This window comes from Carcharodon carcharias, chromosome 2 (genome assembly GCF_017639515.1).
Source record: "Carcharodon carcharias isolate sCarCar2 chromosome 2, sCarCar2.pri, whole genome shotgun sequence".
NCBI lineage: Eukaryota > Metazoa > Chordata > Chondrichthyes > Lamniformes > Lamnidae > Carcharodon > Carcharodon carcharias.
In genome coordinates this window covers 202,422,973-202,446,859 of record NC_054468.1, presented here as the reverse complement: position 1 = coordinate 202,446,859, position 23,887 = coordinate 202,422,973, and the positions used below count along the sequence as shown (strand labels likewise).

The 23,887-nt window shown below is 42.5% G+C and overlaps 1 protein-coding gene across 4 annotated transcripts in view; it reads right to left on the bottom strand.

The window, feature by feature from the left end:
- The window catches only part of srbd1 (S1 RNA binding domain 1), a 289,801-nt gene that overhangs the window by 55,831 nt on the left and 210,083 nt on the right, over positions 1-23,887 (bottom strand). For all 4 annotated transcript variants that reach the window (XM_041178598.1, XM_041178607.1, XM_041178625.1 and 1 more), the window contains exon 18: positions 12,030-12,136. In XM_041178598.1, coding sequence (XP_041034532.1) covers positions 12,030-12,136 — 107 coding nt within the window. The remainder of the gene's footprint in view (positions 1-12,029; positions 12,137-23,887) is intronic.

Genomic DNA, 23,887 nt, shown 5'->3' with positions numbered 1-23,887 from the left:
CTTATCAAAGTCGCAAGTTACATCCTATGTGACTGTGACAAAGGCAAATTTTCCCTCCTCGTTTTTCTCAAAGGTCAGTTTGCAGCCTTTGATATGATTGACCAAACCTTCAATGCCTCTCCACTGTCATTCAGCTGGTGGGATGACTCTCACCTGATTCCACCCTTATCTATCTAATTGCAGCCAGCCACCTTCCATCTCTCAACTACATGCTACTGTTCAGTGGCATTATCCAAAACCCAGTGCTAGGTTTTTACAGGTATGTTAATGACACCCAGCTTACCACCACTTCTCTCAACTCCTCCACTGTTGCTCAATTATCAGACTGCTTATCTGACCTCCAGTACTGATGAGTAGAAATTTCCTCCAATTAAATATTAAGACCGAAGCCATTGTTTTCGATCCCCATACCAAACAGTTCCCTTGCTCCCTGGCAAAAGATTAAACCAGTCTGTCATAACTTTATTGTCACATCTGACCTCAAGTTGATCTTTTCAACGTACATTTGTGACATCATATAGCTGCCTATCCCCATCTTCATAACATCACCCAACTTCATCCCTGTTTCAGCTCATTTGCCTTCCATGCCTTCATTACCTCTAGATTGACTATTCCAATGCCTCCTGGCTGGTCTCACACGTGCTCCCCTCTGTAAGTTTGAGGACATCCAAAACTCTGCTGCCTATGTCTAAACTCACACCAAGTCCATTTCTCCAATCATCTATGTGATCACTGACCTACACAGGTGCTCAGTCATCTTTGTTGTCAAATCCCTCAATGGCTCATCCCTCCCTATTTCTGTCATCTCCTCCAGTCACACAACCCTCCAAGAGATCGGCACTTCTCTAATTCTAGCCTTTTGTGCATCCCTGATTTTAATCACTCTACCATTGGTGGCTGCACCTTCAAGTGCCTAGGCCTTCAGCCCTGGAATTTCCTCCCTAGACCTCTCCACCTCACTTGCCTCCTTAAAACCTACCTCTTTGACCAAGCTTTTGGTAATCTAACCTAATATCTCCTTAGAACTTAGGGCTTAATGTCATAATTTGCTCCTGTGAAGTGCCTTGGATACTTTATTTTGATAAAGGTGTTACATAAATATAAGTTGCTGTTGTTGCCAATGTATATGCTTCAGGTAACTCAATCATCACTTTTAATTCTTTGCGAGCAGAACAACCCTAACGTAACAAGTAGTAGTCTAAGAAGCTGTATCTGTAGTGACACATGCAGTTTTGGAATTGTTATCATAGGAAGGCCAAAGAACTAGAAAAGGTGCTAAGAAATGCTATTAGAATAACTGGGACTTGAACATAAATATTTGAGGGCAGGCTTACAGAACTGGGATTGGAATAGAGTGGTGGGAGGTGGGGGTGGAGAATGATTGTGTTTCTCAAGTTACTAAAGTTCAGGGTGACAAAGCAAGAGGACATGAGTAAAGAGTGGCTTCAGGCATGACAAAACAAAGCATTACAGCACTGAGAAGGTGCTCACTTTTGAATAGCTTATGAAGGAAGGTTTTTTTATATATACATCCTTATGATGTGAGCATCGTTGGCAAGGCAAACATTTGTTGTCATTTTCTACTTGCCCTTGAGAAGGTGGTGGCGATCCACCTTCTTGAACCGCAGCAGTCCATGTGGTGTATGTACATCTACAGTGCTGGTAGGGAGGGAATTCCATTTTTTTGACCCAGTGGCAGTAAAGGAAAGGCGATACATTTCCAAGTCAATTTGGTGAGTGACCTGCAGGGGAACTTGCAGTTGCTGGTTTTCCCATGCGTCTGCTGTTTTTGTCCTTCTAGGTGGTAGAGGTTGTTAATATGGCAATCATCTTGTTAAAACCAATTGGTAGTTAAACAGGTGATGGGCATTAATTATCCCACTGAATAGAATGAAAAGGTACAGCTGGAACACTTTGTGGGGAAGCTATGAGCACTGAGGCATTGTCTTGGAAATAAACCATCTTTAACCAAAAGACCTGCCTGGATTAATTCTTCCACTACAACCCCTTATTGTGAGTAACATGGTAGCAGAGGATGAACTTTAAGCTTTGCTGAATTTGAAGCTTTCTGTCTCAGTCCTCTGAGGGAAAAGAAGTGTACTGTTGCTAACAATTTAAGTTACGAAATGGCGGAAGAACTGTGCAAAATTGCAAGCTTTGACTATCCACCAATTTTTTTCTGACTCTGAACCTTATCAGCAATGGAAAGCTGAATTGAAATGTGGACCCGGGTTACTGCTAAATCCTGGAAGAAGCAAGGTATGGCTTTGACGTTATCATTACCAGCCAAAAGATAAGGAGTAAAGTATTTTCAGAGTGGAAAGTAGACGATTTGGATCATGAAGAGGGATTAAACTGTCTGATACAATTTTTGGATAAGTTCTACAAAAAGGATGAGTTATTGGAAGCGTATGAAGCTTGGATGATCTTTGATAGGTTTAGGAGTTCAGATGATCAGTCCATGGAAGAAGAATAGATCATGGACTTTGATAAATGGTGCAGGAGACTACAGTGATTTGAACTTGAAATTCCAGAATTGGCATTGGCATTTAAATTACTGGACTGTGCTTGCATTTTCCATGTTGATAGTCTTTTAGTACTAACAGGGGTTCCGTTCAGGGGGAAAGAACCTCTTTTAGATCAAATAGCTGCTGCCTTAAAAAAGCTTCTGGGGAAACAGTCGTTCCCTGCCATGTTTTTTTAGCAAATGCGAATAACTATGCTGTAAAACAAAGGTTAGAGGATTCGATGGTGACTGAATTTTGCGGTCGACCAAATATTAGACGAAGATTCCAATACAAAGATGGGGTTAATGACAAGAGGTCTGAAAATGGTCGTAACCCTGGCCTATTTGACAGTCAGGACAAAAAGCATGTCTGGGATGGTGATCATCGACTTTTAAACCCAAAAATGCACGGGGAATGGTTAATCACTGTTTTCGGTGTGATTCCCAGTACCATTACGCAATGAACTGCCCACAGCGAAGGAATCATGTTTTTGAAGTGACCCACGAGACAGATTCATCTGAAACTGAAAATGATGATGGTGACTGCCATGATGGAATTGTATTGATCAGAGTTTGCATTCGGTGATGAGTATCTTGATGGTAGATTCCTTCAATTGTGCAGTTCTGGACAGTGGTTGCACTTCTACAGTGTGCAGCTTGGACTGGCTTAACGGCTATCTGGAGTCTCTCGATGCAGCAGACCGGTGGAAGGTCAAGGAGTATGAAAGATCTACCTGCTTCAGGTTCGGAGATGACAATACATTCACAACTTTCAAACAGGTGGCCCTCCCTTGTGAGATAGCAGAGATCAATCTGTTTATCAGTAATGATATGTTTTCTAGCGAGATACCGCTATTGTCGAGTTGATCTGCGATGAAAAAGGCTCAGATGACGCTAGATGTGAAGAATGATAGAGCAGTCGTTTTTAGAGAAAAATGTGGATCTCCATTTTACTCGGTCAGGACATCACTGCTTGCCACTAAGGAAGCCAGAGATTTCTCATCAAAAAGTTCATGAAGTTTTGTTAACTGCTGAGAATGAGAATTTGGTGGACAAAAAGATGATCATCTGGAAATTACATACAGTTTGTACATCCAGCACTACAGAAACTGAAGACTCTGCTTCGAGATGCGGGAGTGGTTGATAAAGGATATGATGATCTTACTGAACGAGTCACTGCTGAGTGTGAAATTTGCCTTAAATATCGCACGACACCACTGTGACCTGCTGTGAGCTTGCCGCTAGCCAGGGAGTTTAATGATGCAGTAGCAATGGACTTGAAAGTTCAGGACAAGGATAAGGGTATTTTTTTACTACGCTTCATAGATATGGCAACCATATTTAGTCTATCCACTGTGATACATAGTAAAAAGGACCATGGTTGATAAGGTCATGGAGAAATGGGTAGGAACAGGATTAGAAATACCAACGAAGTTCCTCCCAGATAATGGTGGGGAATTCACCAATGAGGAATTTCGAGATGTGTGAAAATTTAACCATCATAGTTGTGCACAATGCAGCTGAGAGCCCGTTTAATAATGGCCTTTGTGAAAGAAACCACGCAGTAATAGATGGCATGTTACATAAAATATTAGCTGATCATCCAGGTTGTAAACTGCAAGCGGCACTAGCATAGGCGGTGCACGCAAAGAACTCTCTGCAAATGGTTGAGGGGTACAGTGCATATTAGCTGGTGTACGGAAGAAATCTGAAATTACCTTCGGTGATGTCAGATGCTCCCCCTGCTCTAGAAGGGGCTAGCATTAGCTCCATTTTTCTGCTCATCTGAAAGCTCTTCTGCTTGTATACAAAGCGTTCATTAAAGCTGAGGTTTTGGAGAAAATTCGACGGGCCCTACGGCACCGCATAAGACCATCAGGAATACAGTTTAGACAAGGAGATGTGGTATATTATAAAAGGGAAGGCCAGAAAGAATGGAAAGGACCTGGCAAGGTTATAGGGAGTGATGGGAAAGTAGTAATTGTGCAACACGGTAATCAAACTGTTAGGGTACATTCTTCACAGTTAATTGGTGCTGACTATACCTTTACAGGTTCTGAACAGGACATAGATTGTGAGGAGGCACCATGCACTTCACATACAGATACACAGGGTAGTTATGAGGAGCAGACGACAGCAGTTACAGGGTTGACTATGAACAAAGTAATACTGAGGTACAGGACAATGCTATTCGTCCAAAAGGGCAATTACTCAAAGTAGTAACAAAGGTAACATACATGCCAGAAGGGACCAGTGTGTGGAGGGATGCCATCATCATAGGGAGAGCAGGAAAGGCCACTGGTAAATACAAACATTGGCTAAATGTGCAGAATGAAGGACAGGAGACAAGACCTATCGATTGGCAAACTGAGGTAAAGATGTGGAAACCCAGAAAGCGCAGTATGAGTTCTGACAGTGGACCAGAAAGTGGTCGTGGCCCTAGAAAAAGATCACAGACCTGCAAACGGAGTTCTGTTTGCATGGAAGGACGATCATATAGTAGCAGTCCAGAAAGGGAGAGGAATGTGAGTAGAGACCGTAGCTTAACAAGGAAGACTAGAGAGCAGGCTAGCAATCTTAATGAAGTCCTTATGACAGAGATTCTAGTAGCTGCTAATAAAATGGAAAGTGAGCTGATAAAGGAAGCCAAACGGAAAGAGTTAGAAAGTTGGAAGGAATTTGGGGTATATTCTGAAATACCTGACAGAGGACAGCCAGCTTTATATCACAGATGGATCTGCACAGAAAAAGTACTCCCAGACAGCACATATAAGGCCAGAGCAAGATTAGTAACCCGAGGCTTTGAAGAGAGACTAGGAGATCAGGATGTCAGAGTGGAGTCACCTACTGCGGGGAAAGTGAGTTTGAAGATTTTTTTTAAGCTATTTTGGCATCCTATTCCTGGGCATGCAAATCAGTCAATATAAAGGCTGTGTTTTTACAGGGGGAGAAGTTTCAATGGGTGGTTTTTAAAAAAAGCTTCCCTAAGAAGCTGGGTAAGTAGAAAGAAAGCTATGGAAATTGAATAAGTGTGTTTATGGGTTGAATGATGCATCAAGAGTATGGTATTTTTCTGTGAGGTCTGTTTTGATGAAAATAGGTTGCAGTCAGTTAAAGGCAGACCCTGCGATGTTCTACTGGTGCCTTAAGGAGAAACTAGCTGGGATCTTTATCATGCATGTTGATCATTTCTTGCGGGGAGGATCTGTAGAATTTGAACAATGGGTATTCAAGAAGGTAAAGAAGGAATTTCAGGTCGGAAGTCAGGCTTTTGGGGCCTTTAAATACATAGGTTTAGCAGAGCAAGTTAGGAGTGCCATTGAATCAACAGTCTTGTCTAGAAGATGTTAATTATATCCCAATAACTCATGGTAGATCCTCACAAAGAGGATCCTGCTACCAAGGAAGAAATGGAACAGTTGAGAAGTTTGATTGGGCAGTTGAACTGGTTGTGCACTCAGACTAGGCTTGACGCTAGTTATGATGTGTTGGAGCTGAGTACCATAATGAAACATGTGACAGTTGAGTAAGTTCTGAGAGCAAATAAAACATTTTTAAAAATTAAATTCTGAGAGATGTGTGCTCAAGTTTCCAGCCTTGGGTGATCCAGGAGATAATGAGGTTTGTCATTTTTAATGATGCTTCACATGCCAACCTTCCAGATGGGTACTCTAGCCCAGCAGCGGTCATCATATTCTTGGTGGGAAAGAATGATAAATGTTGCCCACTGGCTTGGGAGGCAAAGAAAATAAAAAAGGTAGTGAAAAGCACCTTAGCTGCTGAAACATTAGCCTTAGCATTAGATATGGGGGTTTACTTGTCCAATATATTGACAGAAATATTATATAAGGGGCAACATGGGAAATGTTTGCCCATAGAATGTTATGTTGATAACCAGTCTCTTTCATTCCATGAAAAGTGTCACGGGGAAAAAAAGACTACCAATAGACCTAGCCAGCAAAAGGAGATGTTAGAAAGAAAAGAGATCTCTTAAGATAAAATGGGTTGCTGCAAGTCACTAACTATCAGACTCTTTTTTACAAAAAGAAGTGCCTACTCAAAAAAAATTATTAAATGTGTTGGAAGAGGGGTTATTAAAATTGTTATATATGGGGTAAATGAAATTCGGGAATTATAGACATGGAAATACGTGACATTATTTCCTTCTGTTTGTTTTTAAAAAAGCGTTCAAGTTGGGGAATCTGTTAATATGGCAATCATCTTGTTAAATTGGTAGTTAAACAGGTGATGGGCATTAATGATCCCAACTGAATAGAATAAAAAGGTACAGCTGGAACACTGTGGGGAAGTTAGCACTGAGTTGTCTTAGAAATAAACCAGCTTTAACCAAGAGACCTACCTGGATTAATTCTTCTACCACAGCCTCTTATTGTGAATAACAGAGGTCACAGGTTGGAAAACTCAGTTAAAGTAGCCATGGTGGGTTGCTGCAGTGTGTACCATCTACAGTTTGCACTGCTGCCACTGTGTGCTGGTGGTGGAGGGAGTGACTGTTTAAGGTTATGGATGGGGTGCCAAAAAAGCGCCTTTGTCTTGGATGGTATTGAGATTTTTGGGTGTTGATGGAGCTGCACTTGTCCTTGCAAGGCAACAGCTAGCTTGAATGTTACTTGCCGCTAATCAGCCTAAGCCTGAAAGTTGTCCAAGTCTTGTTGCATGTGGGCATGGACTGCTTCAGTATCTCTGAAGATTCAAATGGTACTGAACACTGAGCAATCTTCAGTGAACATCCTCACTTCTAAACTTATGATGGAGGAAGGTGCACTATGTTATACATGGAGCAGTTATCTTCAAAATCATATTGAACAGCTTTCTTGAAGAAAAATACATCATCAGACAACTTCTAAGAAGGAAACAAGCAGACTAATTGGGCCTATCGTTTTTTGTGACTTGACAGTGTAGTGGCATTGTCACTGGACTGGTAAATCCAGAGACCCAGGGTAATGCTCTGGGGACATGACTTTTGATTTCAATTAAAAGCCTAATGATGACCATGAAACCATTGTCGATTGTCATAAAAACCCATCTGGTTCACTAATGTCCTTTTAAGGGAAGGAAATCTGCTGACCTAACCAGGCCTGGCCTACATGTTACTCCAGACCCACAGCAATGTGGTTGACTCTTTAAAATGCCCTCTGAACAAGGGCAATTAGGGATGGGAATAAATGCTGGCCTAGCCAGCAACACCCACATCCCATGAATGAATTTTTAAAAAAAAACACCATCTCCCTTCTTGTACTTACAAAAAGAGGTACACGTACCCAGTCGAATTTCATGATAGGCTGTAGAAGAGTAGACAGTGGTGTTTGAGGAGGAGTAGTGAGGTTAGTTTGGAGCAGTCCACTATCCCCAGCTTCAACTAAAGGCTCCTATCATGAAAGTGTATGTGCGTGTGTCTAGTCTGGAGGCTTTGACTCAACAAAAGAAGCTCGATTTCAAATGCTAAACATGTAAACATGGCTTAAGTTTTGGAGTGTGAGGCAAGGAGAATCAGGATAGTTTGAATTTCAAAGAGATGGTAGGATGTTACACCTAGCCAGAGAAGGTAGGCCAAGCAGTGTGTTTATTTTTCACAAAGGTTACTGATAATATTAGCACCATGAAATGATTTATATTATGAGAAAGATAAAGTTCCAATGACACACGGGAACAATGGGATTTACATTAAAAGGGAGAAACATGTATAAAGGAGAATGAGGCATGTGTCAGTGAAGACATTATAAGATCTTGCTGTGTATTAAGCCTGCTGTCTACAGAAACTGAAGCTGAGAAAAGCCACTCTGAATTCTACTGTCAAAGGTATTGTATCAACTTGCTGGCATCTGTTTAAATTTTTTTTAATCGTTGCCTTAATCTGGCTTCCAGTTACAACCCCCATTAAGTATGGGTTTTAGGAGTTATTATAGTAATAATTTGTAGATTTATGTATGTGTTTGAAATCTTTCTTTTGTTAATAAAGGTTTAATTAAGTTTTCTGAAAAATCTCAAGTCTTGGTCAGTTTATTACTTCAGGCACGTATCTTGAAATAAAATACAAATTGCAAAACTGTTGTGACTGCCTGATCAAGTTTTCCCTCATGGACATGATCCACCTGGCACAAATCATCTGCTGCATCATAACAATTGGAAGTACTTTATCAACATGTCTACTGAACTGGACCATGATTCTAGTAGTTGGATGCAACTTGCAAATAGCTACTGTGTACATGTATAGTAAGTGTCATGAGCCAGGCTCTAATTCGATGTTCTTGGCAACCTTAGTCCCAACTCCCAGTTTTATTTTTATGTCAAATAATAGCGGCATGCTGAATTGTTTTCAAAGAACAACGAAAAGGACAGCACAGGAACAGGCCCTTTAGCCCTCCAAGCCTGCGCCGATCATATTGCCCATCAACTAAAACATTTTGCACTTCCAGGCCCCATATCCCTCTACTCCCATTCTATTCATGCAGTTGTCAAGCTGCCTCTTAAACATCACTATCGTACCTGCTTCCACCACCTCCTCTGGCAGCGAATTCCAGACACTCACTACCCTCTGCATAAAAAAACTTGCCCCGCACATCTCCTCTATAGTTTTCTCCTCTCACCTTAAATCTATGTCCTCTAGTAATTGACTCTTCCACCCTAGGAAAAAGCTTTTGACTATCTACTCTGTCCATGCCACTCATAATTTTGTAAACTTCTATCAAATCGCCCCTCAATCTCCGTCGCTCTATTGAGAACAATCCGAGTTTCTCCAACCTCTCCTCATAGCCACTAACCTCCAGGCCAGGCAACATCCTGGTAAACCTCCTCTGCACACTCTCCAACACCTCCATATGCTTTTGGTAATGTGGCGACAGAATTGCACGCAATATTCCAAGTGTGGCCCCACCAAGGTTCTATACAGCTGCAGCATAACTTCCCAGCTTTTATACTCAATACCCCTGCCAATGAAGGCAAGCATGCCATATGCCTTCCTGACTACCTTATCCACCTGCATTGCCACTTTCAGTGATCTGTGGACCTGTACACCCAGATCCCTCTGCCCGTCAATGCACTGAAGAGTTCTACCTTTCATGATATTTTGCAAAGTGGTCTCAGAGGAGTGCTGTGTTTCAACAGAGTGGCAGACTTTATGGTTCAAAAATGCACTATTATTAAATGCAGGAGAACATAGAACCACATCAATCATGCTCTAAACTTAAGGAGTTGTACATATGGGGGAAAAGAATAGTTTGCCTCTCATATTGATGCCAGGCATCCATTGGGAATGTGACAAAGTTGTTTATGCTAACAACCAGACACAAGTCCACTGGTTGACACAACTATGCAATACAACTTGACCACATCTCTTGTTGAAACAGTCGGAAGCATAAGTGTTCAGAACTGAATTGAACTTGATGGTACTGACAGTGTCAGACCTACGGCAGAGTTTGGATGTAGGTCAAAATCCCACATTTTGTGCCAGAATTGTGTCATACTTGCTTGTGATCACATAATGGCAGAATTTTCTTTTATAAATGGAGATGAGGTGTACCTCTGCCTCTGTATCTGGAGTATAAGTATGGGCAAGCTGCCTCTAGTGCAGCCTCTGCCTGTATGCTCTGTCAATCTTCTTCCTTTTCCTCTAAATAGCAATTAGGAAGGAAATCTCATTCCAAATTAAAATGCAGGGCCAAAATCCTTGCCACAAACAGTTCAAATAACTGATTTTATAAAGGTGTCTTTCTGGCAAGGCAGTATTGGCCACTGTAGTAGGCACATACTATAAAATAATAAGTGTGGTTATCACATTTTTTTTCCATCAAAAAGGACAATTTTCTGAAGCAGCATTACATGCAGATGTGATGACACTACAGGACTTATGAATGCACTTATTAGTATCACAGACCTCGAACCCCATAATGGCACTTCAAGCTGAGACCTATTTTTGCCACTGTTAGAGATGCTGAGATAGAGATGTGCTATCCACTCCAGAATGATCTTCAACCAATTTCAAGAGAAGCAAATGGAAAAGAAAATGGACTGCAGTGTAAACTGATTGCTTTCGCCCAATTTATGCCATTAGTGTTGACCAATTGCACACCACAAAATGTGAAACAGACATATTGGATTGGAAGTAAGCAGTGACAGTTGCAACAAGAGAGACTTTTTATCTAAATAAATCTTTTTCTGTAAGTTACTGCCGCAAAGGATCAAATAGTACATATATGATGACTTATGAACCTCCAAGCTACTCTATAGTACAGGTTGCCTAACAGTCTACCAATTCAAACAGTAGTCTAGCAGGACAAGTAGAAATGTTAAGAAATTACAACTAGTAGCTGGAATTCTCTGACACTCTGATTTTTCAGCTTTGAAAACAGAGAAAAAAAATAGAATTTTCCTTTCACGTTAAGTTCTCTGTGTTAGATAACGGCCCAATATGGATAATGAATACTCCTTATAATAGCAAAAAAATTTAGAAATGGAATGAACAAAAATTATCTTTCGCACGGCACAGGCACTGGGAGGTCACACGTTCATGAGAGTTCAAACACCATATGCAGTGAAAATAAAGCTTTGGGAGGACAGGTGTGCGCCAACCTTTGCAAACCTCCTTAACTACTGAACAGACCCATACTGAACAGAGGAGATTTCTTGGAAGAGAGAGCCAGAAATGATTTTTCATGTACACATGAAATGTGTAGGGAGATAGTGGGGGAGATCATGGCAAAGTGGTAATGTCAATGGACTAGTCATCCAGAGGCCCAGGCTAATGCTCTGGGGACATGGGTACAAATCCCACCACAGCAGCTGGTGGAATTTAATTTAAATTAATAAATCATAAATCTGGAATATAAAGCCAGTCTCAGTAACGGTGGTCAATTGTTGTAATGACACAGCTGGTTCATTAATGTCCTTTAGGGAAGAAAATCTGCCGTCCTCATCTGGTCTGGCCTACATGTGGCTCCAGACCCACATCAATGTAGTTTATTCTTAATTGTCCTGTGCAATGACCCAGAAAGCCACACCATTCAAAGGCAATTAGGGAGGGGCAACAAATGCTTGCTTCGCCAGGAATGCCCACATCCCATGAAAGAGGAAAAAAAATATCTACTTTATACTTAAATGATTTCATTTCAGAAATCCTACTGCATGTTTTTAGTGCAATAACTAAATTCTCTGACCCAAAATATAAACATTAAAAAAATACATAAATAGAGATGCGCGCGTGCACACACACACACACACACGCACACGTATACTGTGTTAGTTCAAAGAGATTCTGCATTTAACTAGGTCTATATTTCATAACTTGATGCATTTTGTTTAATATCCTTCATCCCACTTTTTTTTCAAAGGAAAACTTTTAATACTCTGCAGGTAAAATACTGCCTAAACTTGCCATTCTCCATACAGCTGACAATCTAAAACAAGACCACAAAGCACCAGCTGAGATTAAGTTAAGAGACAGTCTAAACAGAGACCCTGTGATCCATTGCCATATAATTACTGCACTGGAAAATAACCTGCCTACCTCATAAGGGTTTCCGAACTGATGTTGATATCCACTCCCACAAAGCTGACACATTCTTCAACCACACTGTCCAGGGTGGCTTTAAGTAAAGTCTGGGACACATCATGCTGAAACCAAGGACCAATCATTGTTTAGAATGCATGTGAAAAAATCTAAAAATCATTCACAGTTTATAACATAACTGACACTGGACTGTTCTTCAAATAAAATTATAATACTGTCTACACGTATATAGCTGAATAAGTGCAGTTAGTTACAGCCCAACAGTTTGCAATCCTTTTATTTCTAAGTAAATTCTTTGAAGCAGCTCTGCTGCAGGATAAAACTTAAAACTGTACAATTTTGCAGTTCACAACACTAACACAACAAAGTTAAGGATTATTGGCTGATCAACATTTGGAAATGCTGCTAATTGTTCACCTAAATAAAGCTATTAACAGCTCATAATTCATATTAGCTACTGTAAATATCATACTCCTAAGCTTTATAAGTGGCCTCAAAGGTGTATTATGAATAGATAACTACATCATTAAAACTTCTGATTTGTGTGCTCTTCTAGCCATGTGATTGGTCTATTCATTAGTGCCACTGCACAATGACCTAAATGAATAGTGCATGGGAATTAGGTGATCCTGAAACTGGAGATTAGTTAAGACCAAAGTAGGAGCGATTATTTGGGAATTAAGTTTACCATAACATTAGTTTACATGACAAGACGAATACTGGCTATCATGCATTTAATTTGTTATATATTATCTAAAATAGACTCTCCATTCCCCATGTGTTTCCCTCCACAAATCCAGTGGAGGCTCTGCACAGATCCAGGCCCTGCTTTAAGGACTTCCTGGGAGCCATCTCAAAAATGACATGTATCCCAGCTTGGAATGTAAATATGACAGGCAAGAACATTCATCATCTTTTCAGCTCAATTGCCTTCCATACGACTAAGTAGTGCCCATTTTTGTGACATGCTTATGAAGTTGGTCTTGGGCCTTGCCGTAGCGGGTCTCATCAGCCAAAGCGAAATGGATCGGAAGGCAAGATTCAACTTTTCTTTTCAGATTTTCAGAGGCCCATTGAAATCATTGGGCCGTGGAACTTTTTGATGGTGTTCAACAACAGACACAAGGCCCCGAGGGTTACAACCAGGCCCACAGTTGCAACCAATTTCTACAAAATCTCGGTTAAAGGGTCGAATCTGCACCAAGTGGATCATACTACTGGCTAAATCCACCTTCACCTCAAACAGTGGAGCACATTTTCTATACACTCTGCCTGCTCTGCAACTTAATAATGAAGAGAGCAGCATAAAGAGAGGAATATTAGCACGAAAGTGTCAATTCAGGTCCAGCATGGCACCTTGAACAAAGGGGTGGCCAGAGTGGGCTTCACAGCATTTTCAGATTTGTGCTTACAAGTTGAGACATACATCCATAACAGTACAATCATGCTATAGTTGGGAAAGCTGAAAAAATAAACAAGCAAACAACCATCTCATGTGACATTGCATATATTCAATATAGTTATCTATATAGAGGAAAAATAGGCTAAGCAAAACTACATTGATTTTCTTCCTTAATCACATATTCAATTTACATCAAAATGAAAGGATACAGAACAGAGAAATGTATCAATTAAAATACAGTTTTTTGAAGTTATTTATTCCCCTGTAGGTTTATATATTCACCTGTCGATTTAGAAAATCCCTCTAAAATTATAGGTTTCCATAATAAAAATACATATTTATACTTCAGGCAACTGATAAAAGACCCGTGCATTTCATGTTTTTCCTTTTGATGTTCATGTGATTTCTTGAACTCTGATTTCCTTTGTTGTGTACACAAGTTTCTTTCAATCACTTTTTATTTTTAAATCAAAAGTTTGCTTGCCTTCAGTAACACAATATCTGTTAATTATTAATCCTGGTAATTTCTGTTTAAAAATCAGATGGATCAGCACACATTTTTCTCCTTCCTCAACTTTCTGCCCTTCTCAACTGAAAGCCAATAGTCATCCTTATATTTCCACAGGTACTGGAACCCCCCACTACTCATTTAAGTTATCATTCTTTGTTTTGTACCTCCATAGTGATTAACACGTAAAGTAGATTATTTGATGTGGAGTACATCATAGCAATGCCTGATTCTATCCACACTCAATGGTAGCAGTCAGAATCAGGAACCTTGGTTGAACTTTCCTCTCAATTGCCCAGGAATACTGAGACCATTAGCAGTATCCCACTGGGGTGAATTTTCACAAGAGGCTCTCCAGCATTTACTATTTCCCTAAAGATTCCAAGTCTCTTCTAAGTTATGGCAGTTAAGCAGGAAAACCCTTGCAGAAATTCACCCCACTATTACCTCACCTGAGATCAGCTAACTCAGTGCAAACCAGGGATTGCAGCTAGGCGTTTCCTTATCTTTATAATTTAGTTCCAAAAGTGCTTTTACTTATTGCACCATCACGGGGAATTAATTGTTGCTCAGTTTAATGAGCAGATAGCTAGCATGCATATAGATCCTTTATGTAAATAAGAACCCTCTAATCTTTTAAATGTTTTCCCAAAGTTTGAAATAACATCAGCTTGATGTTCTGTGCAGACTGTAGTTATTGCTTTCAATTTCAAGACACTCATATAAACAATAAAGAATTTGATCAAAGTTTTTAAACATTTGAGCATGCTACAAACAATGAAACATATTAAAGGTAACCATAAAGAATGTTTGTGGTTAAAGTTTTTCATTCATAAATGCAGTCAAAACCACTTTTTGTAGATGTTTCCTGATATCATTTCACCAGGTTCTTTTCCCCTAAATTCTAACAACAATCTTGCGTTGCTTTGATTACATTCTTTCAAGCATAATCCATCGAGTATCCCATGTTTTTCTGTAATCTAGTCTTTTATGGAAACTTTTTAAAATGAATAGATTTTCTACAATTAATTGGTGGTGGGCAAATTATTAGAATCAAATTGAGAAAAAGGATAAACTGTCACTTAGAAAGGAACAGATTAATCAGGGATAGTCAGTTTGGTTTGTTCGGGGAAGATCATGTATTACTAATTTAATCAAATTTTTTGAGGAAGAAAGAAGGATTGATGAGGGTAGTGCAGTGGATGGCGTCTACATGGATTTTAGTAAGGCATTTGACAAGGTCCCACATGGCAGACTGGTCAGAAAAGTAAAAGCCTGTGGGATACAAGGGAATGTGGCGAGTTGAGTCAAAAATTGGCTCAGCAATAGGAAACAAAGGGTAATGGTCGATAGATGTTTTTGAGAATGGAAAGCGGTTTCCAGCGGCATTCCACAAGGTTCGTGTTGGGTCACTTGCTGTTTGTTATATATATTAATGATCTGGATGTAAATGTGGGAGGCTCATTGCAGATGACATAAAAATTGGCCATGTAGTTGGACTGTGAAGAGGATAGGTGTTGACTCCAAAATGATATCAATGGGATTGGTTGAGTGGGTGGAAAAATGGCAAGTGGAATTCAATCCAGAGAAGTGTGAGGTATTGCATTTGGGGAGCTCAAACAAAGCAAGGGAATACACAGTAAAACCGAGGAAATTGAGAGGGGTAGAGGAAGAAAGACGCCTTGAAGTCCAAGTCCACAGGTCCCTGAAGGTGGCAGGTCAGGTGGGTAAGGTGGTAAAGAAAGCATATGGAATGCTTTCCTTTATTGCATGAGATATAGAATACAAAAGCAGGCATGCAATGCTGGAACTGTATAAAATGGCGGTTAGGTCACAGCTGGAATTTTGTGTACAGTTCTGGTTGCCACATTACAGGAAACATATAATTGCTCTGGAGAGAGCACAGAGGAGACTTACAAGAACGTTATCAGGGTATGAAAATTGCAGCTATGAAGAAAGATTGGATAGGCTAGGACTCGAAATGTTAACTGTATTCCTCTCTGCAGATGCTGTCAGACCTGCTGAGTTTTTCCAGCTATTTTTCTTTTTGTTTCAGATTTCTAGCATCCGCAGCATTTTGCTTTTATTTTGGATAGGCTGGGGTTACTTTCCTTAGAACAGAGGAGGCTGAGGGATCACTTCATTGGGGTGTACAAGATTATGAGGGGCCTAGATAGGGTGGACAGGAAAGACCTGCTTTCTCTAGCAGAGAGGTCAATTACCAGGAGGCACAGGTTTAAGTGCTTGGTTGAAGGATTAGAGGGGACATGAGGAAAAACTTCTTCAACCACAGGGTGGCGGGTGTCTAGAAGTCACTGCCTGATTTGGTGGTGGAGGTAGAAGCCCTCAACTCATTTAAAAGATATCATGATCTGCACCTTAAGTGCTGTAACCTGCAAGACTACAGACCAGGTGCTGGAAGGTAGAATTAGAATGGGTGGCTATTTTTTTCTTTTTTGGCTAGGGCAGACATGATGGGCTTTCTGTATCATAACTTTTCTATGGCTCTATGGTTTCTAAGTGAAATTGAAACTTTTCAATTTCTCTCTCTGCATATTATAGCTCATTGCTTTCAGGTTATATATCCTGACAGCTCTCAGATTATATATCCTTACAATAATGCATGCCTGACATGAAATTTATTGAGTTCCAGAGCCAAGCCATGAATCAATCCACATGCAAGACAACAGGTGGAGAGGCAACTTTCTTCCATGCCTCCACCAGAGCTGCTCTGAACTAGATGAACAAGAGTGCAGGGTAGTGGCTCAGAGCTAACACTGGCGCCATATTTTTCTTTTCCTCCTGTGTGGTGCTGTCTCACACTAAATACAAATGATATATCAAATTTCTCTACAAAATCACCTCTCAAGTCATTTTCTGTCAATGATGAAAAACCCAAGTTTCTTCAATCTCTCCTCATACATCAGTCCTCCAATTCGTTATAGCTGAACTGCCTGCAAGGCCTGATTGCCTGTTATGTCTCAGTGAACAGAACTGGAAACAATACTCAAATTATGGTCTGAACAGAGTGCTGTCCAGTTTGAGCAATTCCTCTAATGCATGCTTTACTGTTTTACCTACATAGTTCAGGTTAATTGCTTGCATTATATTACAACAACACACTCAGGCATGGTGTTTAGCAATCTTGGACTAATAGGTCACTAATTTCACATTTAATGTTGATGTTGAATGCACACAATTATAAGGAATCAGCAGCTCTTCTTGGACACATGCAATTTGAAAGTTTAGCCACTTGTTCACAAACAAACACACCAAAATGCATTAAGAAGCAATAAAGATAGTTTGGAACATACTAAAGTTAGACAGGCAGAATCCATACAAGTGGCCTTAATTTTATTTCCATGTACCTTTCAACCCCTCCCATCCACAATTACATAATTAAATATTTCCATTAAAGATCAAATTATAAATGTCATTTTGTTGTGCAGTTGCAATAACCAACTTCACATCCTTTGAGGGACAGAGGAAGGGAAGGAGAGAAGGTAGGAGGGGAGGGAAGGAGAGAAGGAGGGGGGGGAAGGAGAGAAGGAAGGAGAGAAGGAGGGGGGAAGGAGAGGAGGGGGGAAGGAGAGGAGGGGGGAAGGAGAGGAGGGGGGAAGGAGAGAAGGGGGGGGGAAGGAGAGAAGGAGGGGGGGGGGAAGGAGAGAAGGAGGGGTGGGAAGGAGAGAAGGAGGGGGGGGAAGGAGAGAAGGAGGGGGGAAGGAGAGAAAGGGGGGGGAAGGAGAGAAGGAGGGGGGGGGGGAAGGAGAGAAAGGGGGGGGAAGGAGAGAAGGAGGGGGGGAAGGAGAGAAGGAGGGGGGGAAGGAGAGAAGGAGGGGGGGAAGGAGGGGGGGGGAAGGAGAGAAGGAGGGGGGGAAGGAGAGAAGGAGGGGGGGAAGGAGAGAAGGAGGGGGGGAAGGAGGGGGGGAAGGAGGGGGGGAAGGAGGGGGGGAAGGAGGGGGGGAAGGGGGAAGGAGGGGGGAAGGAGGGGGGGAGGGGAAGGAGGGGGGGGGAGGGGGGGGGGAGGGGAAGGAGGGGGGGGGAGGGGGGGAGGGGGGGGAGGGGGGGGAGGGGGGGAAGGAGGGGGGGAAGGGGGGAAGGAGGGGGGGGGAAGGGGGGGAAAGGAGAGAAGGGGGGAAGGAGAGAGGGGGGGAAGGAGAGAAGGAGGGGGGGAAGGAGAGAAGGAGGGGGGGGGAGGAGAGAAGGGGGGAGGATAGAAGGAGGGGGGGAGGATAGAAGGAGGGGGGGAGAGGGAGGGAGAGAGAGGGGAGGGACAGGGGAGACAGGGAGGTAGAGGGGAAAGGAGGGGGGAGAGAGGAAGGAGGGGAGGGAGGGAGGGATGGAAAGGAGAGATGGAAAGGAGGGAGGGAAAGAGAGGGAAGAAGGGAGGGATGGAGGGAGGATGCTAGGAAGGAAAAGAGTGAGGGTGCTAGGGAGGGAAGGCGGGGGAGAAAGAGAGAAGGCGGGGGAGAAAGAGGGAAGGCGGGGGAGAAAGAGGGAAGGCGGGGGAGAAAGAGGGAAGGCGGGGGAGAAAGAGGAAGGCGGGGGAGAAAGAGGGAAGGCGGGGGAGAAAGAGGGAAGGCGGGGGAGAAAGAGGGAAGGCGGGGGAGAAGAGGGAAGGCGGGGAGAAAGAGGGAAGGCGGGGAGAAAGAGGGAAGGCGGGGGAGAAAGAGGGAAGGCGGGGGAGAAAGAGGGAAGGCGGGGGAGAAAGAGGGAAGGAGGGGGAGAAAGAGGGAAGGAGGGAGGGCCATGTGAAGGAGGAAGGGAGAGAGGGAATTCCCTAGCAAAAACTGCAGTCAATGGGAATCAGGAAGAAAACTCTCCACTGGTTGGAGTCATACCCAGCACAAAGGAAAACGGTTGTGGTTGTTGGAGGTCAGTCATCTCAGCTCCAGGACATAATTGCAGGAATTCAGCAGAATAGTGTCCCCAGCTCAACCATCTTCAGCTACTTCATCAATGACCTTCCTTCCATCTTAAGGTCAGAAATGGGGATGTTCGCTGATGATTGCACAATGTTCAGCACCTTTCGCGATTTCTCAGGTACTGAAATAGTCCATGTTCAAATGGACAATATCCAGGCTTGGGCTGACAAGTGGCAAGTAACATTTGTGCCACACAAGTGCCAGTCAATGACCATTTCGAATAAGAGAGAATCCAACCATCGCCCCTTGAAGTTCAATGACATTACCATCACTGAATCCCCCAATATCACTATTGACCAGAAACTGAACTGGACTAGCCATATAAGTACTGTGGCTATAAGAGCAGGTCAGAGGCTAGGAATCCTGCAACGAGTAACTCACCTCTTGACTCCCAAAAGCCTGTCCACCATCTACAAGGCACAAGTCAGGAGTGTGATGGAATACCCCCCACTTGCCTGGATAAATGCAGCTCCCACAACACTCAAGAAGCTTGACACCGTCTAGGAAAAAGCAGCCCCCTTGATTGGCATCATATCCACAGACATTCACTCCCTCCACCACTGATGCACATTAGCAGCAGTCTGTACCATCTACAAGATGCACTGTAGGAATTCACCAAGGCTCCTTTAGCAGCACTCTCCAAACCTGGAGTGGGACTTGAACATGGAACCTTGTGACTCAGAGGCAAAAGTGCTATCAACTGAACCATGGTTGAAAGAATTTAATAAATAGCTCCCCTTACCCACTCCAGGGATTTGAACAGATATCAACCATATCAAGAAATCTCTGTATGCAACACGAACAGCAGCTCTTTATTGTCCACTTTTTACATGAACGATTACTGTTTTTGCGTTCTCAGTACAAACAATGCCGTTTAGAATATTCCAAAATATAAAAATTCAATTTGGACATGAGCAGTTTCTAGCTTTATTTGCTCCATATTTATCTTGCTATAAATTGTTCTTTACTCAAATAAAAAATATTTTGGGTTTCTTCCCAGGAAAATGTGTTCAGGAGAAAGCTGCAGGGTCGATATCTCATTTGAGGTTTTATACACCCCAAAAAGCCACTGGGAATGACAAATCTTGCTGTCAATCAAATATTTCTGAAGTTATTCACATTAGTTTATGCTGAGAACTGTATCCTTAAAGCTTCAGTCTCATCAATTAATAGTATTGGCTGCGTGGACATTCATGGTCAATACTTAGCCATTTAGGCAAAGGCTTCAGGTGGAAAACAGGCATGTCAATCAAACGCAAAATATCATTGAGATAACTTTATTCATTTTCGAACAATTTTATTTCTATAATGCTACAAGCCTTATTTCCAGTTGTAAGCCTTAAGCTTAGTGAAGAAAGCCAAAGAATTTCCAAGTGATTCAATTGGTTTCCTTTACCCTCACTACGGTCTCTGTTTCTGATTGGCATTTTTGTTTCGACATTTTTTCTGAAATTGCTGACGGGCAGTTTTTATTCCTGATTGCTGTTCATAATCTAACAGTTGTGATTATTTGCTGTTTCTCTCATACAATGTGAGCCAATCAGCTGTAAGCAATTTGCATATAATGGGTAACAGAATAATGTGACGCAACAAGCGAAAATAAGCTAAATGCAATGTTTTATATGGTTAGATTTTTGTTTTTGCTCTCAATGTTTCCCAACTACATGTGATTTTTTTTTCAGAGAATAAATATGAGCGTGTATCGAGGTCCCTAAAGTGACACTTGAACCAGACACCAGTCACCATAAAAGAGGGCATTGTAGTAATAATTCTCTGGTCTTACAGCACTCTTTGTGAAGGAAGTGCTGTGAATCTGTTCTGCATCTCCCCTAAAGATTTAGCTAAGATCAGAAACATGCCACGTAAGGAATCTTTAAAAGTCAATGCCACTGATTGGCTCTGCTCCTGTCAAAAGCATTCCTACAATAAACAACTGAAAGAACAGGAAATGAAAATCACACAGACTGTAATTTTTGTGACTATTGCCTGATTTTGTACCCAGCTAAAGGTGCTAAACTGAAACTGAATCATGCTTGCAGAATAATGCAAATTACTACCACAAAATGAAGCACAAAATCAGCTCAGAATCAAATTCTCAGGGTATATCTTCCCATCCTGCTCACGGTGGGTTTCGTGGTGGGCGGGAACGAAGAATCCAGCAGCAGGCAAAAAGTTGGAAATCCGCCAGCGTAAAAACAGCTTGCAATTCTCCTGATAGCAGGTTTATGGTGGGTCGGTTATCCTGCCGACTAGAGGCATGAATTCTATTTGCATTTATTAACATGTCATGAATATTCATTAAAACAGCTGCTCGCCAGAATCTCGGCAGTCCTTCCAATCTTGCCAACAGGAAATTATGTCAGCCTCAAACCCCTTTGAAAAGGGGTGGTGTGCACAAGTCGGACCTCAGTTGGCTGGTAACTTCATGTCGAATGGAACATACATAGCTTACCCGCCATAATGCTGTGCCGGTCTTGTGATGAATGTTGGACTGCTCCTGGTCTTTGCCTACATTGTCCGGAAGAACACTGTGCTGTGGTACTCATGCAGGCCCCCACTTTCAGAAACATTTCAACCAGGGGTGGGCTGTGAGTCAAGGGTTGGGCTGATGAACACGAAGCGGGCAACGGGGAGGGAAAGCTGAGGAATGGCAATCGGGGAAAGGTGAACACGAGGGGCTCCTTTCTGAGGTTGCCCTCTAACCTTTTGTCGCTGGAGTGAACAAGAGTCTGCTTAGAAAGAAAGGAGGAAGACCTCCTTGCGACGAAAGCCACTGAAGGCCAATGGCTTCATTAGCACTGTTAAAGGGCTACTCAGAACTCAGTGGCTTCACATCACAGTCACTATATCTCAAGAGTAACAAACAGGAATGTTGAATTTATGGATGCAGGCAATAGTAAAGGAGGCATAGCTGATGGCGTTCCATCAATGAAGAAATGACACATGTTCACCAGATTATAAGACTTGGTCTCCGGTTGTGAGGTCCAGTAGAGGTAAAGGTGTTGAAGGGGGTGCTAAACGGCACCGGAAAGTCCTCCGAGCGAATATCCACATGTTCACCAGATTTGACAGTCCTAGCGGGCCAAAGGGCATCCACTCGTTGACCATGAGCAACTGAATGGTCATTAATATGCCACTTCAGAGAGTGAAGCACAGAGGTAGGTTGGGTCACTGATCTCAAGTAAACTTTAGCATCCCACACAGGCCTCAAGATGTTACACATCTGTGATGACATCTTGGTTACCTTGATGTGTGTGCTACTGTCTCAGGAACAAGGCAGCATCAGCCCCCATGCAAGTAGGTCAGGAAAAACAATGGACCTTTACAGTTTCCAAACGTGTCGTCTTCTAAGCTTCACTTTCTTGCCCCTTGAATCATCAATGTCTTCAGTGTTTCCTTTCGAGAGAAGACAAAAGCACTTAAGGATCCAGGGCTCAATGCTGCCATTATCAGGGTCCTAATGCAATGCAGGGAGAGGCAACTCTGCATGCAGCTCCAATGCGGCACATCTTGCAAGACCTAGGGTTTATCGTAGAAGAGTCTCCTATTTACAGATGAGTGAGAGACAATGCCGTGCACGTCTGCGCTTGTCCCAAGCTCCGATACATCACATGCGCCACATTCTTCGTAAAGACCTAATGCCATGTGGAAGTGGAGGATATCCCCTGTCAGTGGCTTTGAAGATGACTGCAGCACTCAATTTCTTAGCCTCTGGTTCTTTCCAAGGATTAACAGGGGGCCTGTGTGGTATCTGTTAGTCCACAACACATCAATGCATAAAGGTCGTCACAGACACCCTTTACAGGAAGGCCCATCTTTATGTCAGGTTTGCTTCCAGGCGCCCTGGGAGCTGCCATGAGTCACTCCCAGGTGCCTGAGATTTTCGAGGGGCCATTACGTCTGCAGGGATGGCTGTTTGGAGATAAGGGATACCCATGAAATGCTGGCTGATGACACCGTGCGTCGCCCTCAGAGTCCGTCTGAGGAGAGGTACAATACTGTTCACGGGTCCACACATCCCTTATAGAGCAGACCAAAGGGCTTCTGAAGATGCGCTTCAGATGCTTGGAGAGGCTCACTACAATAAACTCCCAACAGGGTTTCCCGCATCATCGTAGTGTGTTACACCCTTCACAATCTGGGAATGCAAAGAACTGGACCCCTGCCAGAGGAAAAACTGAAGAAGGATGAAAGCTCATTGGAGGATGAAGGTCCAGAAGCCCAGGAACCTTAGGAGGCTGCTGAGGATCAGTATGAGCATGATCACGCGATGGAGGAATGAAGACATGGGAGCTGTGCCCGTGATACGTTAATTCAGGTTCCAAGAAGAGTAAAGTTAAGTGAGGGACTATGGCCATATCTCTCCTAGCCCTCAATGCTATTTTCTTTAATCTCAGGAGATGTCCACCCACTTGCAGCGAGAATGAGTCCTGCATCCACACTTGCATATTCTGGCCTCATGGATCACCAGGCTAGGATCTTTGCTTTGGTCAGTGGGACCCTGTGAGTGAGCTCACTGTGGGAAATGACAGTTTACTTAGTAACAAGAGTGATGTGAGAGAAGAATTGGCGCTTTCGCCGCCATCTAATGATGCAAACACTGCTGCAACTGAGATGTGGTCATGCCTAGGGATCTTGTCCTCCAGCGCATGACTTTTCTTCTGCTACTACCACTGAGGAGACACAAATGCTGCTAGAATATCAATGCTGTTGAGCTGCCCTCACTCAATGGTGTTCCTTTATTAAGAAGGGCTAAAAATCACACACTTCCAATAAAGATTTAAACAAATCTCCCTGACTTCAAACAAGGGTGCAGAGATTAGTTCAACTGAGGTTGACAGTACAGGAATGTGACTCTTACAGCGGGACACTACCAGAGTGGGAGGAAGTCTAAGCCTCGAAATAAGGGGATTCCAAAGTACAAAATCACAACACCTTCAGTTGCCAAGAACATTCACATAACCATCAAATGTATTCACAAAAGTGCAATTTATTTACAAGTCTAGCACATCCATGACCC